Below are 20,342 nucleotides of genomic sequence, written 5' to 3' on the forward strand. Positions count from 1 at the left end.
CAAACCATTCAATTTTATGAGCCACTTTTTTATTTTTTACATTTTGTTTTTAATTTTACTTACTGCTTTTATGATGCAGCCTCTGTTGTAAGTCACATTAATTTTTTTTATAGTCACATTAACTTCCTTCCTTACCTATAGGGCTTGCACATAGTAAATGCCTCAGATTTCCACAAAATATTCAGGGCAGATTATTATTACAATGACTTTTAAAATTTCTACTACTAAATTTCAATCAGTTTAAAATTTGGAATGCATTAATATCTCTATAATTTTGTAATTTTTGCTGCAATAAATGTTTCATAGTTAATGATGTTTACGAAAGGAGCTTAAAAAAAAGCTATTTATTCCTGTGCTTAATTATTTTAAAAGTACAGATTTCTTATCAGCTAGTTTAATATATAATTTAATTGGTGTTTAATAAAGTCATATAGCCTTGTTTATCAAAGTGTAGAAAAAGAATTCCAGCTGAAATACTGAATAGCATCAAACAGAAAATGATCTTTGTATTTTAGCCAGGACGTGCTTGTTTATACATGCACCAATTTGTGGTTTCTTTCTCTACATGCTGAACTGAATGCACAATACACTGAACACTTCTGTGTTGAGACAACTACTAAAATGTGACCAGTGAAGTGTTGCTAGTCGAAATCTTTTGGGCATTTATAAATTTGCTCTTGCTGGTAACTTACCTGTTCTGGACCTATCAGGAGATCAGGAAGTAAAAAAGATCTAGAAAATAGCTGGAAAATTCTCCTGAATGGGCAGCAGAATCCCTTTCACATAAATGAATTCTCAAGGGCTGCAAAACCAGCAAGAGCTGGCATGCATAAGGGCCAGGACAGAGTAGGTAACTCTCAAAATGAAGATCTTTGACTTTTAAGAGTCATTGTGAAAGTCATTAGGAAGTCTTAAAATTGTCTTAAATTGAATCTTAAATTGAATGAATTTGTTTTATCAGTCCATTTGCAACAAAGAGCTGAAAAGCTCTGCAGGAATACAGTACCACCTTCTATTCCTGTTGAAAGCAGCGGAGCACTGAGCTGCTTACTTTGAGATAGACCTTGGCCAAGTACAAACTCAGAAACCTTGCCCCCTGTTTACCAGTCATTATCCTTTCCAAGGTTCTCATCCAAACCTGACCACAGTGCTTTCCTCTCACCTGCAGCCTCTGGACATGATTACTAAAAACTAAGTGTAGAGGTAACATCCTGCTCCTGTAATTTCACTGCCTTTTTCAGCTGGAAATTTCTCTTGTTCATACTATTTGTGTGGTTTCCTTGCTCCCAGCCGTAGGGGTTGGCCATAAAGTAGGTGCCAGTGTTTCAACACCTGTATCATTTCAATTTACTTGGGGAAGGTTGAGTTGTCCATGGCTTTTTTGAGGCAGTAGTTACCTTTGCTTGGCAGGAAAGGTAACTCCTGTTACCAGGCTCCAAATGTTCCTTTTTCCTGGTAACACTGACAAAACTTCAAGGAATTCAGAGCTTTAAACCATCTGGATCCTCCTGAGATGTCATCATTCTTTCTCTCTGTGGGATTATGGAGCTGGAGAAGAGGCAGCACAACTCTTGAAGATACTCTGTAGGAAAGCACTTATGGTTGCAGTTTTTGTTCATCTCTTCAGCGTGAAACCAAAAAATCCTGTAAGAACTCTTTCCACTCTCCAGAGTCTTAATAAGTATTGCTTGTTGAAGAAATAAATATGAACAAAAAGTCAGTAAAAATATCTGCCTGAAAACAAGGAGCATTTTTTCATTGCTGGTTTTTTTTGCTGCACTTCTGTGTGTGTGGTAACATCGGAATACAGACACTCAGTATCAGGTAGTATTTCAAGTCTTTCAAGCTTCTACTCTTCTACTACCTAAAAGCCATTTTTCTGCCTTCCAGTCAGTGCATTGGACCCCGTTGCTTCCCTTTTTCTCACCAGTATTTCCTCATCTTTCTATTTTCTCTTATACAGTTCCTCATTCCACATATTTTTTCTAACATCACTGTGCCTTCATCATCTCCATCAGTGTCTCTGTCCTCCAGCCTCTGCATATTCTCTCTCCACCTGGCTGCTCCTTTTGAATGATCTGTTTTTTGCCCTTCTGCAGGTTCTTCTTCCCCCTTTTTACCTCAATTGCTGAATATGACCCTGCTTTAAGATAATCAGAAATAACAGGAGATGTTTTGGTTACCTAGCTCTCTTTGTTTAGGGTATAAAAAATAGTGCTGATTTTTGGCTCAAGGTAGTCTATTGGCACTCAGTGACTGGCAAAACTTGAAAAACTCCAGTGTCTTCTTTTTGTCTGGACACCATGGAAAAATATCCCCACAAAAGATCACGAAACTTTCAGTAATATTTTGCTTGGCCTCTTGACAGAAGCTGCACGTGCTGTGGCATGGAGAAGTGAGGACCTAACTGAAATAAATCCTCTGTTTATACTTACCAGCAATGCCATGGGGAGACACACCTTCCTTTCTTACCCCCTTTCAGAGCTCTTCTGCCCCAGTGTTGCCATGGCCCTGTCTGTGGTCAGTTCTCAGGTAGTTTGAGGCACAAGAAAATCAGAGCTGACTCATAAAAGAGGAGCATGTTTAATCTACAATTTTTTATGAACTGTTTGGAGTAGTCATAAATGTCCCATTTAATGGAAGTCCTGGAATTTTTTTTTTGGCAGGGTATGCCACATATTTCTGCTTCAACAGAGATTGCAATAGAAGCCCATAACAATAGAGGATGGAGACTTGCAGGAATGGTTCTTCATGTAATTTATGGCATTTTCTAAAATACTTTCTTGTGTTTTCTCCCTTAGAGACATGTGAAGAAACTGACTAATGATTCAGACACAGAGATGTGAAATACTGCATCAATAAGATTTTTTCATAGTTTTTTTTCCTAAACCAAAAAGCATTATCTATAAAATATAAGGCAAGGTTACCCAACTGAAAACATTTCCTTGGAAGTAACTCAGAGCACCAATAATTGTGATTAATGTGGCCTGCAAACTCCTGTTGACAAGATCTTGACACAGAATCAAACAAACAAGAAATGTGTTGGCCTTTCACTAATCTTCCATCCTCCAGATATTTGTAACTTCACATGCAGAAAGTGTAAATACTTCTGGCTGTAGAGTAGCAATGCTAATAATGTTAACATTTTAAGTTATTTTTATAATGCTCCATTTATTCAAATTAATTTTATGTAAATTATTTTGCAATTTTGTCTTTCACTTTTTATAACAAAAGGCAACTCTGTGTGTCCTAATGTAAGACTAATTGCATTCATTGCCATTTCCTTTGGAATTTTTGGTTCAAGTATTACAACTTCCCCATTTTTCAGTTAGTGTAATTTTTTTCTTCATCTGTTTTGGCACATTTCAGACCTAAGTATTTTAATTCTTTCCCTGACCATACATGTATTTCGGACACGTGTCTTCCATTCTCTTATGTTTGTGCAGAGGTAAATAATTAATTTCTCTTTTGTTGTAAATGTTCTATTTTCCTTAAATAATATTTTCAGTCTGTGGAAGAACAGGAGTGCTGTTTCTCTTGAGAATGCTTTCTGTGCAAGACAATGAACAGTGGTATCCCCGAGAGATGCTGCAGTGTTATGCAGAGTTCTTTTCAACTAATATGTTTTCATTTCTGACCAGCTTTCTGAGCAAACACCTGCTAGAAAGTGCTTGGAGGAAATTCCATGGAGATTTCAGATTTTGCTTATTGAAATCCTGCTGTTACTACCTTTTTGGGCACTCTCTTTTAAATGAGAAATATGATTCCTTACTGAAACTTACAGTCTTCTTTCCTCTCTCCTGCTCCCTCCTGGTTACATGAGTAAGTTTTTTCAAAATACTGTGTAAGTGCGTCCCTTGGGTTGTTCAGCATAGCCCTGAGCCTGATATGCTCTTCTAAGAAGAGGTGCTTTAAAATTGAGAATCCTCAGCTCTTGAGTGGATTTGGCCTCCAGGGGTAACACGCGTTCATCTCCCTTGTACTCCTCCTTTTGCCCTGGAGTAAAAACCTGATGAAAACTGCCCCTGCACCCAAATCCTTTTTACCTCTAGAGGCCAGACAGTCCCCATTTTGGTTGAAAGACTTGGGGACCTGGAAGGCAAAGGTGTTATTACAGAGCCTAAATGGAAGGATAGTGATATTAAATACAGTTCTTTCAGACACTGAGTTGACTTTCTGTAGTTCAGTGAGCCAAGGAATCTAGGGCAAGGCTATTTTCTTACATACTTAAGGGAAAGCCTTGAAATCGGAGAGTCTTCATAGTGGCTTTTAGGGAACACATCACGTTTTCCTCTCAGAATATGGTGGAAATCTATAACTCAAGTGCCTGTGATGAGAGGCAGCAATGATAATACCAGGTAAGAAAAACAGAACATTCTGTCTCTTAGAGAGCTCAGAAAAATGGGAAATGTGAAGTGCATTGATTCTTTGAAAAAGTACAAATAGCATCTGTTCAGATGCATTTTTTTGTTATCCTCAGCCACTCCATGTTTTTATTGCTGATTTTGTCAGAAAACCCAAACAAGTCTTGTGTCAAAGGGGATTTGTAATGGGATATATACAGGTATATTGTCCAAGGTTTATCATACTGCTATCAAGTATTGAATGTCCTTTGTTGGTTTCAATGGAACATCCATGCACATGCATCGTATTTAGTAAATCCCAAGAAAAAGGAAGCCAGAAAAGAAAATTATTATTTTCATGTGAATTACAAAAATGAGGTCTTGAAAAATATGTGTGAGTTATTTAGGATAGGAATCCAAGCAATGATGCTAAGACCCCTCTGGTATTTCCAACATTGATACTTTCAGAGGACGTAGTAGTATGGACCTTTTGCTAGGGTGGGGGGGTTCCAGCAGGACTGATGCCTGGGTATTCAAGGTGCTCTGTCCATCAGGAAATCTTTCTCCTAAGATGCACCCAGCAGTACCACTTTGGAATTTCATTGTGATGTGCCATAGAAACCCCCATTTCTGCCTCTTCATTTCTGGGAGAATGGCCTTCACTTCTGGTCCTCTGGGCAGTGGCTGTCAGGCCCCTGTCCAAGGCCATGTGGCACTCCCCTCCAGTCAGCCATTTGCAGCAGTATGGTGCCTCAGAACTTGTTCCCAGGGCAAACTCTTCCCTTGGCTCTCATAGTGATGAAAAAGTAACTGAAAAACTACTGGAGTAGTCAGTGCTGGTTTTTTACATGGATGGACTCTGGATTTCTCTAGGTCTTGGGGTTTTATTAATTACTTTTCCACCAAAGTGGCTCTGTGCTACACTAAAGCTGTTCATTTAGCAGCATGCAGCAATGCAGATCAATTTGCATGGTCAGTTGACATTAGCAAGGAAGAACTAGGAGGCAGTCAGAAACAGTGGAAATACTTTTTTGTCTTTCTTACTGTGGTTACATATTATGTTGGATATGGGCACATCTTCATCTTTCCTAGATCAATGGAGAGAGATGATTTGGAGTAACTTGTGCCTTTAGTTTCTGGGCTGTTTTCAGTTCAGGGGAAAATACAGAGGATGGTGCATCACTTGGAAATTGTTTTCTGTATGTACCTATATTCACTTTCCGAATTAGCTGATATCATAAGACTTGTGCTGGAAACTTCAAAGACCCCTAGTTGCTTCTTATACTCAGGGAAAAGAAATTACTTAAACTAAATGGTGTAAAACCTCTGCAAAATGTAACTGTTAATCCTTATTTTCCAGGAGTACATGCCTTTTAATGTGGATGTGGAGTTTCAGCCATAGCTCTACATGCATGTGCCCAGAGTTGAGGAGTAGAGCTAATCCAACTGTTTCTCTTAATTTTTTAACTCTAACTTGATTCAGCATGTTTGTTTTTGATTCAGGGACTGAAATTTTTGATAGATGTACTTTGTAATGCTTGTTATTAAAGGATACTATAATTGGCTGTAGAAACAGAAGTATTATGTTGTTGTTGTTGTAATGTACCTAGTTCAGATTCACTCTTGACCTTTGCCCAGAGTGAAGGAACTTCAGATCCAGGACTTTGTTCAGCTCCCTTTCCCTTTGGCTTTTCTCCTCCCTTCCCCAAGTGGTGTGGTATATAAGTATTTGTTGTTAAAAGGAAAGAAAAACCAATTGACAGTAATGGGAGACTGAAGATTTGAAAGAACTGTATGGGGAATGATGGGTCAGCTCAGAAAGCTGTTCTCAGGAGCAAAATTGAATGTGCAGTTCAGCAGTTGAGCCACACTGTGGCACTATTGGACTTCACTTCCTCCCACTTTATCTTTCCCATTATAGGTGAAGATATTTACAAAGCCAGAGAAGAGGGGTCTGAAATGTGGGGGGCAATTGAAGTGCAAGAAGATGAAGATACTCTTGTGGAAGTTCCACTGGACCAGGTAGTGATAAGCTTTAAATAAATGGTTTTGCTTTTTTTTTTTTTTTTTTTTTTTTTTTTTTTTTTTTTTTTAAGGATTACAGATTGTGTGTTTTTTCTCTTCCCTCAATTTCTTTCAAGTGTACATAATTCTGTACATAATTCTGTGGGGATGACTGTAACCTCAACAATACTGCTTCTTTTATGGCAGCTTCAGCAAATCTTCCTTTCTGTGTTAATATGTCAAATGTCAGCTACCTTTTCATCAGCTTCAGAACTGCTCTGAGAGTTCTTACAGAGCCTTAGAGAATCAGACTCCCCACTGTTACATCCTACCAAATAAGTTCACCTGAATTGCAGTCTCTTTATACTGGTAGAGCAGTATTCCTCCAGTCCTGGACCACAACAGGTGCAGATTTATCTGATTTTTGTTAAAGCTGACAGCACTTTGTTCTGTTGGAGCAACATGGTGCTTTGTTGGCCAGTTTTTTAATCCTAAGATTTATGTGCAATAAATGGGTCTTGATAACTTAATATAAGATTATATCTCCCTTTTTGTACTTTGCACTCCTGTGGACTGAAATAATACAAGGACTAGGTAAATTGAATCTAACAGTAACAGCAGTTACTGTCCTTTATCTGGCTTTCAGTGTAGACTTCTGTATTTGTAGGAGAAATTGGAAGAAGTGTGGTAAGTATGGGGAGGAAAATATCCTTAATGAGGGTGGAGACTGAATTTGTGGGCTAAAAGGTAGGTAAAAACCTACCCACACCTGGTTTGGTGAGATTTAAAAGGTCAGCTGGTTGAGATTTAACTGGCACCTATTTACAGATGCTGGTCCTCATGGTTTGATACTGTATCTGAGACATTATCATATGTTCATGGGTCACACAGATGATGGCAAGGGACACAGCCTTAGCCAGGCCCAGCTGCTGTTATCAGGTGAATGCAGGGCTGTCTTTCAGAGCAATCTCAGCAGCTTGAGGGAATAGGGTGACTTGAGCCTCAGAAGTTCAAGAGAGGTACAAAGTTGGGCACCTGTAGTGCAGTTAACTCTCAGTGCAGTCTGGAGACAGGCGGGTTAGAAAGGAGCTGCAGAAAGGCCATGGAGCTCCTGTGGCTGCCTAGTTGACTTGGTGGTTTCTCCCTGTGGGGATGAGGTGGACTGTGCAGGCTGGGCTAGTAAAAGCACAGCCAGCACATCAAGGTCACTGATTATCTTTCTTGACTCGCCATCTCTGAGGTTGCATCTAGAGTATTTGTCCAGCTTTGAGTCCTTCTCAGCAGAAGAGAGATATTTAGAAGATATTTTGGAGAGATATTTAGGAAAAAGTTCAGCACAGTGACAAACAAAAAAAGTTTATGGGCTAGAGCTTATGACAATATTTAATTGCTTACTAAATAGTGTTTACTATTTATCTGGCTGATTTTTTAAAAAATTATTGTGTAAAAGAATACTAGACATATATACCTTTAGCTTGTGTTCTGCTTTTAAACACAATACCTGAGGGGAAATAGATCCTGTATGAACTTATTTGCCACTTGGAAGACCGACACTATACCATCTAAAAAAATACACAGCTTTTATCTTAGGCTCCTGTTGCTAAGAAGGATCATTCTTATTATTTATTCACTTCAATGGGAAGGAATGTTGCTCAGCTATTTTATAGACATTGTTCTTGAAAACCCATGAATCTGGTGATCGAGGCAACAAGAACAAGACTGTCTTGGTCCCTGATAGAAGGAATGCTACAGCTGTGTCTTCTCACAGCACATACCTGCCCCAGCCTCAGAGTCTTATAGGATGAACACCATAGGGCTCATCAGCCCTGTTAATTGTGGTTGTCCTGGTGAGGTGTAGTGATAATTAGGATGTGTTGTGTAATATTGATAGCAGTGACATTGGGGAAGAACATGCCAGCTGTTGTCTTAATCTTTGTTTCTTATGACATCCTGAAGCACATCCTACTCTGGTCTTGACAGTGTAATAATCAAATTCAGAAATTATTAGCCTGTTTATTGGCCTCTGGAGGTGTGTAAAGAATTCCTCTGGGTAGTGTAGAACATTTGGCTGTGTAAATTGGGTTGTCAGGCCTTAGTTTTTAGGCTGAATGCAATTCATATGAAATCCAACCCTGGAACCAGCTGCCTTACTTCTCCACAGAGATCCCACAGCACAGGCAGTAGCTCTGTGTGTCTCCTCAGTTTGCCTCTGCCTGTGGGAGGGGAAAAACTCTCTACTACCACTCTTCTGTTTGGCAGTAGAACTGTTCACATAGCTGCCAGTGAGCATCAGATGTGCTGGCAAACTTGCAATGCTAGGAACTTGCTGAATACCTCTAAGCTCATCTACCAAGGTCCATTCATCATGTTCCAATGGAAATATTTTTCTACCAACAGATTTTGCTATCTGGACAGGGAACTGCAAGCAGTTGTATTTGAGGGGGAAAAATATTAAAAAATCAGTCATGCACTCTACAAATAATCTGATTTTCATGTTTCCATAAAAGCCAAGCAAAGCACCAACATTTATTGCAAAGCAAGCCATGGTTTATATATAATGTTAAAACTTCATGTATAGTTTCCTTGGCAATCTCACAAGAAGCCATGTCCTTCTGAGTATCACGGAGTACTTTTTATTCCCAGATAACTAAGGTCACTCTAACCTTAGAAGCATTCAGCATTTTGCATGTTCAGGTTCATATTAATGACCATTTAAAATTGTTTTAAATTCTGTCATGTAAAGCTTTTTAGCTTTTTCTTATCTGCACTGCAGTGTCTGTTATTGCTAGAAATATGGGAAAGGACAGCCAGCCAGGGCTTGACTATCTTGCATAATGCATAAATATTTACATGCCAGCTTTCACTAGAATGCTGACACTTGTGATAGGCTATCATTTCCATCAGCCACATAAATGAGGTGGTGAACATAGAGCATAATATTTTTTTTTCTTTTTATGCACCTTCTCTGTCTTGCTGTTTGAAATACACAGTTGAACAAATGCCAGATTAGCCATTAACTAAACCTAGTGTTATACTGGCTAGACTCTCACTTATGTCCTGTTCTGTAAAATGCTGTCTGCCAGCTGAAAACACATTAAAAGAACAGGGTTTGCTTTATTGCAGACTAGCTGACAGTTGTAATTGAACATCAAGGAAGAAAAAATGAATATTTTGCCTTAAACCAAACCAGACCTTTCTGTTCTATATTCTTTACCAAGACTTCAGCTCCCAAATACAAAATGATTAGTTTCTTCTTTTGACATGCAGGCTTACTCCAAGTTGGTTGTTTGCATCACTGTGTCAACATTCATGGGGACTGATGACAGACTATGAAATCAGTTGTGCAAATAGCAAGGGAACAAGGTGGTTCTTGACAGGGAGGCAGCAAAACAATAGTAGTTTCTTATTGGAGATAGTAATTAAGTGTGTTACTTTGAATTTGCTGGTAATAATGCAAATATATTCAAAGTAACTTTGAGAGAAAAATTTCTAACTTTTAAAGCTTTCAGAAAAACCTACTCTTTTTCTTTCATTCTCTGTAAGTTCTAAAATACAAAAGCAGCAGTTTCTAGTGATAATACTGAAATAACACTGCAAGTTTGCACTTGCAGTGCAAAACAGTTTATCCATTTCCATAAGCATGGTTGTTCTTCTCCCATGCTGAGCCCTTGGGAGGTGGAGAAAGCAGGAGAGTTATGAGACCTGAAGTTATCCAGTGCATGACCCCATAAGCAATTCAGGCATGTTGTTGTGCCAGCCTGCTTTGCCATGGGGTATATGATACTGGCTATTAAGATGTGATGTGGAAAGAACTCCATTTAGGTTTTGGTTTGTTCTTTGGGTTATTTTCCCCCTCCAGATTCATCATCCCCATCTGCTTCTCTCCTGTGTTTATTTGTAAAAATTACTTGGTGATAAATTTATCTAATAGGCACCGGTTTGGAGTTTTTCTGTAGATGTTCACATTCTTGGTTCTTTCATTATCCATTTGCTTTCCAATTTTACAGACATGTCCACTGATTAATGCAGTGCTCCACTCATTATTTCCCATTTCCTGGGCTTTGATGTGATGTGAGATTGTGTATCTCTCCTAGGTGAGCTGGAGCTGGAGTATATCATCAGTAGCAGAAAATTTTCACCTTTCATTTGCAGTTTTCATTATAGAATACACATTTTGCTTTAGAGACCCAAGATCCACTTCAGTGAGCAGAATAAAATGTTTATCTTCCCCATGGCCAAAGGCAAAATGTTAAAGTTTATGTTGATTCAACATTACAACAGGCCGACTGCTTGAAGAGACATTCTTTGATTAAAAAGGCTACAACTTTTCACAAGAAAACATTTTACACTACATCAGTAAGGATTTCAAAATGCCTTTTGGAAAGAACACATGCAGAACTTCTTATGCTCAAATTTCACTACAAATGATGCAGCTGTAATTTAAACCTTATGAATTTTGAGTGCTGACAAGCCAGCAGATAATATTTTCCACTGCATGTTCTTCTTTCAGCTCCACTGATTTACACTTAATGCTGCTATTGTTTGTCTGTGTGAGACAAGGAAACTTACTCTCATTGGTTCCTTGCAGTTCAGAATGAGAAGGGAGATCCTTCCTCAGTTTCTGTGGTGCCTTGATTAGGCTGACCTAGAACAGAGGCTAGACAGAGTTAAAGAATAAAGTATTTGTTAAAAACCTTAATGGATACACCTTGGGTAGTACAAGAGCACCTTCTCAAGGCATCATCTGCATTGGGTAGCTGTGATTTATGAAGTTGTAGTAGCAATGCCTGACCTTGTCTTTAGAGGCCTCTGTGGCCAACAGTTGAGGGCTTTCACTTCTGAGTGAAGCCTGGGAGTGTAAACCTCTTGTAAAACTAGTTTTGACAACACTTCGAAAAAAGTTTCCTCTGTGTAACCCTGTTTTGAAAAATTTCAGCAATCCTAGAGCAGGCAGTTTCTCAAATTGCATAACTTACTTACTTTAATTTGTATTTTTGCAGTCTCAGTAGGACATTTTTTAAAATGCTTAACAATTTTCTAATTATCTGCAGGTATGCTCAGCAGATCATACTAAATTATAGGAAGTGAAGTTTAGGCAAATTTTATTGAAAAATTTGCATGCAAAATATTGTAGGAAAAAATAAACTTAAGTGTCACTGAAGTAGATGGAAAAAGGTATTTTTGGCTTAGTAGCATATTAGAAAATATTTTTCTAATTTTATTATAGATTGTCAAAGCTTTGAATAATTTAGGTTGAAAAGGACCTTAAAAATCATCTCAACCCCTCTACCACAGGCAGGGACACCTTTCACTAGACCAGGTGCTCTGAGCCTCATTATCCTGGTCTGGAACTCTTCCCTGGATGGGGCATCCACAGCTTCTCTGGGCAACTTCTTCCTAACAGCCAATACAGCCCTGGCCTCTGTCAGTTTGAAGTCATTCCCCTTGGTCCTGTCACTACATGCCCTGCTAAAAGGATCCTCTCCAGATTTCACAGAGCCCCCCTTCAGGCCCTGGGAGGTGCTGTGAGGTGTCTCTGCAGCCCTCTCTTCCCCATACTGAACCCCCCAGCCCTCTGAGCCTGTCTTCATAGGAGAGGTCTATGTCCCTCTTATGCTGGGGGCCCCAGAGGGCAGTGCTCAAAGATGCTGGCTTCTCTATCATGGCTGCATTATGATTAAGGAAGGAAGTATACTTCCAATTAGTAGACAATGAAACCAATGAAGGGAGTTTGAAAAGCTGGTTTTTTTCTACACCTCAAACTCTCTAGTTTCCATTCATTTTGGATGCTGTGACATTATGAAAAATTAGGTACTGTGGATTCAGGTGCTGTATGTGTTGTGTAAAAAAAAAAAAGTAATGGCACCTATCTCATGAAAAAGTTGGAGTTTAAATGTTGTAGGGATAAATACTTTCTGCTTTCAGGAACAGTGCATTTTGTGCAAATGTAGGAACTATGTGGGAAGTGTAAGACAGTTGAACCTTAACTATTCATTTGCTTGTTTTCAAGAGCCTGGGTTTTGTAAATGATGTGGAAGAGAAGAGGGCTGCTGTCACTTAGCAACACTTTCTGGTTCAGGAACAAAATGTTTCGCTGTTGGAATCTATGCAGTGCTGCTACAAAACATTCCTGAGTAGGAGCAGGGGAGCTCTGTTCTGGAGAGCTTTGGTGCAATTGAAGTCAAGTGTTCCTGCTGCTGCATATCTGAGATGTATTCATGCTGCTCTTCATGACCATTAAGATTTTTGTTGTCTACCTCATTGTTTGTCTGCTGTGACCATTAGCCAAGTAAACATTTCCAAACGACTTCAATAACACAAAATTATGTTTTATATTAATGGTACAAAATAATTTCTGCCTTAAATGATATTTTCATACTGCACTTTTCAGTATCAGTCATGTACAAACCTTCTGAGAGGTTTGCATTAGTATCCCTAGAGGAAAATAAGCCAAATGCTTCAATGTCTGAAGATTTCCTGACTTACTGCTGTTGAGTGATGATGGTATTTGGTAATGTAGCTCTTAATGAATGATAGCATGATGAGTGTAATTAGGATACGTCTTTCTTTTTTATACACTCTGTTTTTGCTGAGATTAAAAAGACTGTCAAGCAATTCTTGAATGCAAAATGAAATTGGCTCTGTTTCTCATCAACCTGTTAGTTAAGTCAGGAGGTTTCCAGAAGGTGAGCTGGGTCTGTATTTCCAGCAAGAAGCTTCAGTTTTTCTGCATGCCTTTGGTTGAATATGCTTTTCAATGTACATATACAAGTCTTTTGTCAGTGACTCTTTTTATTGCTAGTCCATGACAAGCAAAGAACTCTTCTCACATTCACACAGGTATGGTTTCAAAACTAGTTATTTTAAGTAATGTGCTTTCAAGCATGAAACTGCAAAAGCATCACCTTTGCTTAGAAGATGAATCCAGCAATGCAAAAAGGAAGGTTACTTCCTATTTTCTTTGAACCATGCAAAAGGCAAAATTACAAACCTCATTATGGTTAGTTCTGGCTATAGGAGGAATGGGGATAATCTAGCACAGTGACTGCAAAAGCTCCCTGCTCTAGAATTCACTTGACTGTGAAAATTACCTTAAGGAATAGGAATGCTTCTCCAGTCCAAGTTCAAGTTTTGCTGTTGTTTTTTGAGGTGTGTAGATGGGACTAAACTAATGCAGGAACATTTATTCTGTAGTTCATTACAGTATCCCTGTCCAGTTACACTGGGCTACAACTGGCTGGCTGCTTCCAAAGTTACACTGGGCTACTACTGGCTGGCTGCTTCCAACATGAATTTTTGATGTGCCTTTTGTTCTCTGTTACAATCCTTGATATCCTTATGATAACTGTGTTACATAGAGGTGATAGAGGCCCTCAGACCTGGAGATATATCCAGAGCTGTTTCTCTGGATTTGAGATGCCCTGAGCTTTTATAGGAACCACAAGTGTGAGGGACAATTTCTGTGAGCCAACACAATGGCTGAAGCCTGAACTCTTGGCTTCTGAGCAACAAGAAGAGCAGCCTCACCTCTGTCTGGGATACCCATCCAATTCATTCCATACAGGAAGTTCTGACGGAGAATATTTTGATTATTTAAAAGGTGACTGATGAAAAGCTAAAAACTAAGATGGGAAATGTCACTGCTTCCTCATCAGTATACAAGGTCGTTGCTGACTTGAGTCTGATAATTTCTGCAAGGATAGGTAGGTCTCATTCAGCATACCTATTTTGCTTTCAGTGTGCCCATCCTGGTTTATTCTGACTGAGGGAGCACAGTTTGTGGTAATTTTGGTGCATATATAATAGGCAATTTGTGCAGTCGTAGGTGGAGGTATGGCTGGACTGCATCAAATTCAATGAAAAGGTTCCCAATGACTCCAGGGGACTTTAAATTACACCCTGACCCACCAAGTACTTTAATGTAGGCTTTAGTTCAAAATTTCAGGATCACTGCCATCATTGAAACTGTTCAAGAAGATAAAGTTAAGCATGTACAGCATTTACAGGCTTTGCACTATTAAGACCTCTGCTTTTCTCCCTTTTTCTGTTTTTTCCCCTGCATGTATATATGCAGATAAACATTCTCTTCCCCTAAATATGAAAAATCCAAAATTTTCTTAGTATACCTCATTCTCAGTGAAGAAAGTGTACTTAAAATAGAGAATGCTAATTTATGCATAGTGAGTAGGTCAGTAAGATCTCAGTAGAAAGTATCACACTTTTTAAATGTAAAGAGCAATATCCTATTTAGTGGGTGATTTTGGCCTTCAGTTTCCTCCCTATAGTCCTGTCTTAGGTCTGCTGTGCAGTCTGAAATGCACAGTCAGTGGTCATATCCACATTTGAAAGGCTACCTTTGACTCTGCATGCAGCGGGAACTGTACTACATTTCAGATTACCTTGTGAAAAGTAATGAATACTTTTGTATAACTACACAATTACCTTGTGAAAAGTAATGAATCCATGTTGATTTTTAACTTGTTTGAAATGTCCATTCTTATGTAGTGTAGCTTGAAAGGAGATTAAATTAAGAATGTCTTTTGCTTTCCAATTAGCTGAAAACATGGCTTTTTATTTTTGTCTGTAATAGTAATGACATTGTAGTAATATGCTCAGCTATCTTGAAATTTTCAGTTACTATAAAAACATTATACTTGCACTGATGGGAGTTGTTCTACTCATCTTGGTTTCTACTAATATTTTCCCTGTAATTTAGCTTGATTGATCAAGTTAAATTAGTTGGAATTGGAATGTTATTTCATGCCAGTACTATTCTCTGTGAGCTTTCAGTGAGTTTCTGGGCACAGAAATGCTGAGTTTATATTCTATGTTGCTCAGATTTAACTCTTCAAAAATTTGCACCCACATCTATTTGAGATAGATAAGGTGAAATTAATCTAGCTAGCATAGCACTTTAGGAAATCACTGTCCCTCAAATGTTCATTGTGCTTCCATGCCAAAGATTGCTTCCACAGAGTGAAACCAGTTAAAGCATTGGGATGCATATGTTCACACCATGGCATAAAGATGACACACTTCTGCAGTCCAGAACGAGCCACCATACTAAAGCCATGCAGGCACTTCTGCTCGTACCCACTACCAAAAAGCTGGAATTGTAATGTCTTGGATGACTCCAACAGTTAACTGAGAAAGTATGTGTTGACTTTTCTCATCCTCTCTTCATTTAGTGTGTGTAATGCCATGGCAAGCAGATATCATTAAGTAAAACCAAACACATTTTTAGTTAGTGGTGTCTCGTGCATGTAATTTGTCCCACCCTCTCCTGTTTCTGGTCAGAATTCAGAGCTGCTAATTTCCTTAGCAGAATGAAAGAAAATTAGTAGATAACATGTCTAAGAGTAGCAGGTAACTTCTGAGAATTTATGGATCTACAGATTCCTTGCTATTTTTATGTGCTGCAAGTTATGAAGGTTGGATCAAGTTTGCTTTGGATGGTGCCTTCTTTGAAGGTTTCTGTAAAGACTTGGCTTGTTAAAGTTTTATTTTAGTGGTAATAAGGCCAGTTTGATGTTACTAGATGAAAGTGAGTCAGAAATGCTTGAATAAAAAACACATAGAAATGACTGTACTTCAAAAATCACTTATGGAGCCACTGTTTACCTGGTTGTGTACCCACATAGTATTCCTGGTAATTCCATATTCTGTGAATTTTTGCAACACAATAACTTGTTCATTTTGCAGCTGTGCCAATATGGCATTGTGCACTGGCATAATAAAGTTGTCTGATGTTGCTACTTAGATATCAAAGGAAAATCAAGATGTTTCATCAAGAGGCATCAATAAATTCTTGATCTTACTGAACTGGCTCTTATTAATACGTTGAAGGTGATGAGAGAATTCTTTTGAAATGTTATGATTAATGAGAAAAAGAAATTTTTAGAAGACAACTTAACTTCTCTGTTGCAGATAGCTGCTTGCATAAAGGAGCTACTAAGGACAGTAAAATTCCAAACAGTTTTGATTAGGAGATATAATCTATTGCTTGTTTGCTTTTGATTTAGAGTCTGATGAGGCTGGGTGGGAGGCAGACACCTTGTCACTCTTGTGGGATTTTTTCACTTTATTTTCACTCATACCTCAGCTCAAGTATGTAAGTAATCTTGGCAGGTGGGAGCACTGGTGGACTGAATAGTCAGGTGAAAAAAAGCTGAAACTGGAAGGCAAATGACAAAGACCAGACAATTTGTGCATCCATCTCCCAGGCTGTCATGAGATGATGCTGCCAGCAGCTTTATCCATAGTGAGTTTCTGATAACTCTTCTACAAGGTGAAGCAAGATCTTGTTTCTTCCGGCTGCTGGTTGAATTCTGTGTAGGAAAAAAATGCTGCCAAATGGCCAGCAAAACCTAACCAAGGCACTGTACACAGGGATCTGTGGGAAGGAAATGATGTCTTGGAAGTGACCAATGGTAGCTCTACCTCATCTCTCTAACCACTTTTCTGTGTATTCAAAGAAGACAAGACTGATGGTCATGGCATGGCCTGGTCCACAGGTAAAATGCTTCTGGGGGAACAGCTTACAGGCTTTTAATACATGATATTTTCTTGTGACAGGACTTTATAAACAAGTATGTACTAGATACTAGAAAGTCAGAGAACCTGGAATAGATGGAACAGAGTAAGCTGTTTCTGTATCAAATTTAGCTCATTCCAATTGTTTTGAGTGTAGTCAAATGGATTAAACTCTATGTAATAAATTAAAATCTCGCCAACATTTTGGAAATGAAGAATAAAATGGCATTATGGGTGCATAATTTGCTGTCCATGCAGACAAACCTCAAATTAGCATACTTACTCCTCAGTAATGATGTAACTGTGAATTTGATGTCTGTCATGTTTCAGAATTGCACGGAGCATTGTGATTTAAAATGCCCCCTAATGCTTCTGCTTTTCCTTTCACCAGAGACCAGCAGAAACTGTAGATGAAGAAGAAAATGTAGAAGAGGAAGATGGCAGGGGAGAGGAGGCATATAAAGGAGAATATCCAGAAGTGAATGGAGAGGAAAGTGGGAAAACTGTTAAAGAAAAAATTGAAGTGGAAAAAAATGAAAATAAATTAAATGAAAATTATGAAGATGAAGCAGGAGAAACAGAGAATGTTGACCAAGCAGAGGAAAAGGAACTTATCCATTTAAATGGCAAAAACAATGAAGGAAATGGTGAGGCAATGGAGCATTTGAACTACCAAGGTGATCTTCAGCCTGAAGAGGAAATAAAAGAGGATTCTGGTAGTCAGAACCAGGTGAGTGTTTATTTTTTCAAACTTTCTTATGGTATTGTTCCTTATTCATCTCAGCTTTATGGTTCTTATCTGCTCTCTAAGTAGTGAATTTCTGATAAAGTCCTGAGACCATTTATGAAAACTTTGGCTTGTGGAAAAGTTGTTTTTCATCTGTATAGATCAGCTACATCAGTAATTACATTATATGCCCTCTGACTGAGAGAGCAGATGTTTCTCACTACTTGATGAATCTGCATCTCCTACTTTCCTTAGTATGCTGAATTTTGAAAAAAAAGTAATGAAAAAAAAAATCTTGCAGTTTCCAGAAAAGCAGAATCATTATATATTTCTACACTACTTTGTCTTCCAGGACAGAGGAGAAAGGTGTGTTCATGACACCAGTGCCTCATTATTTTGACGAATTGACTTTCACAAAAGTTACATTTCATAAAGAGCTTTTGCCATTGTTTTGTGGAAGTTTCATCTCTTTTTCTTAGAAATTGAAAAATACAGTGGATATGAACAAGATCCTTCAAAGAAAGGAGCTTTAGTCAGTTTAAAAGCAAATATCCAGTAATTTGGAATACCTGGTAACATGCTGTTGGCTTAGATGGAGGGATGCAATCCCCATAAATAAGGAGAACTCCCCTGACTGTCAGATAAGCTGACCAGCTCACAGAGTGTGGGAAACAGTGTTTTGTTTGATGGGGAGAATCCAGGTCTGGGAAGAGTGGGATTCATGAGTGTCAGAAGCAGAGCAAATTGCTGCACATTCCCTGCCTACAGGCTGCTGAAAAAGAGTTTCTTCCTCTCCTTTCTGTGACACTGGGAGTGGTTTCTTGAACTTTGCAACTGGGCTTTCTTCTGTTCCTGTATGACACACAAGAATATTTTTCAGTTGAGAGAGTTGAGTAACATGACATTTTCTTGGGCTCTGAATTTATTCTGTGCTCCATATATTTGAAACTTTTTGTTGTTTTAGATAAGCTGAAGTTATTTATGGAAAGGGAGAGAGTGAATGAGCATTCATTTAAAATGCATATGTGGGTAACTGGCTGCTTGATGAAAGAACTGTAGGGGGGAACCTCTAATGTGAGTGCTTTCTCCTTTGGAAGATATCTAAGTATAAAATAAATGAAAATTTTAACATGCTCACTCTTGGAAAATATGTTTTTCACATTATCTTGTGGAAATTTTAATATGAGGTGCTGAATGCAGTATTGAAATGAAGTGAAATCTTTGGTACCTGATGATGGTAACAGTGCCTGTCCTTTTTCCTGAGGTTGATCCTGGTCTTGAAAAAGCATCCACAAGTCCAAGGGTGAAAATCACCAGCCCACAAGAAAGTGAAAAGAACGACCAGAGCAATGACTGTGCAGCAGTTGCATAAAGAAGAAAAACATCATGAGCAGAAAATGAAAAAGGACAACACTTTAAATATAAAGCATGTAATTTTTTGTGATTGCTAAGGAAGGAGGGTTGAGTAATGAGTGGAGAGATGATGATGCTCTATGGACTGATGAAAAACAAGCATTTATATCTACTAGAAGAACATAGAATTATTTTTACAGGGTGAGATTTTCTGATAGGATTAAGGGGGGGGGAAATACAAGAGAACTTTATAGTAGTATTAGACATAAATGAACTATTCTGTGGTATCAGATAGCAGCAATAGACAAACCACAAAAATTACACTGTTCCAGGGAAAGGAAAAGAGACCCACCCAGATTCAATGTCAAAACTTCTTTGTCAATTTGTTCATGAAAAGAAACTATTTTTCACCTTTTAACTAAGGCGTGTATTTTTTCCTCTAAAATTCCACATGATAGGTATAATTTCCAGGTATAACATTAGGATAGAACTAGAATATGTTCCTCACCTAATGGATTTATGCTCACAGAAAATAGTTTACTATAGTGAGGGACCAGTTCAATGTTACTAAATAGTCTATTTTCAGTGCATTAATTAGAATTATTAGGTTTTGCATGCATAAACAGCACTTATTTAGCACTATGAATACATGTGGACAGCTTGCAATACTGCAGCTTGTTTCCATTTAAAACAGAAAATTTTGTTGATTGTCCTGCACTGATTCACTAATAGTGAATTATTGTCATCATGAACAAAAAATGAAGAGTACATAGTATATTAGTTTTAAATTTTGAATTTGGATGGATTTGTAATTCAGTGAAAAAGAAGCCTAATTTCTTAATGAAATAAAAAAAAACCTGCATGCCTAGATTTGGACTGAAATTTCCATGAAACCATTGCTGTTGTTGGAGCCATTTTAATATGTGAGACATCAGGATGAACCCACCCGGCTTTCTGTAAAAGTCAGGAACAATTATTGCATTTATGAACCCTTTGCATAGCCTTAATGGTTGGAAGTGTGTCATCATCCTTTTGAGCAAGCTGTCTCCTGATAGGCTGTGGCTTAATATGCTTTAGTGAATAAGGCATTGATCCACAGTATTAATTCTCTTAATGACACTGATTCCATTGCTCTTATCATTTCTCTGTTAGTAATGGGAATAATTTGTAGTTCGTAGAAATACAGCCCTGAGCATAATTTTATTAATTATACAAAAGAAATAGTGGGTTTCCTTATCATTAATGCTAGTAAATTATTACTACAAGAAACTCGATGTCATTTTTGTTGATTTCATGCCATTAAGACAAGAATTACATTTATGAACAAATTGAAGTTGAAGCACTGTTTAAGGAATGTGAAGAGCCACTTGTCATAACAGAAA

At 38.2% G+C, this 20,342-nt stretch overlaps 1 protein-coding gene across 1 annotated transcript in view; it reads left to right on the forward strand.

Annotated features, from left to right (window-relative positions):
* Positions 1 to 18,979, forward strand: part of DCDC2 (doublecortin domain containing 2) — a 51,825-nt gene extending 32,846 nt beyond the window's left edge. Inside the window, exons 10-12 of the mRNA XM_058035573.1 lie at positions 6,265 to 6,365; positions 17,272 to 17,610; positions 18,872 to 18,979. Of these exons, the coding sequence (XP_057891556.1) occupies positions 6,265 to 6,365; positions 17,272 to 17,610; positions 18,872 to 18,979 (548 nt within the window). The remainder of the gene's footprint in view (positions 1 to 6,264; positions 6,366 to 17,271; positions 17,611 to 18,871) is intronic.
* The last annotated feature ends 1,363 nt before the right edge of the window (positions 18,980 to 20,342 follow it).

Source organism: Melospiza georgiana, chromosome 1 (genome assembly GCF_028018845.1).
Source record: "Melospiza georgiana isolate bMelGeo1 chromosome 1, bMelGeo1.pri, whole genome shotgun sequence".
NCBI classification, from domain to species: Eukaryota; Metazoa; Chordata; class Aves; order Passeriformes; family Passerellidae; genus Melospiza; species Melospiza georgiana.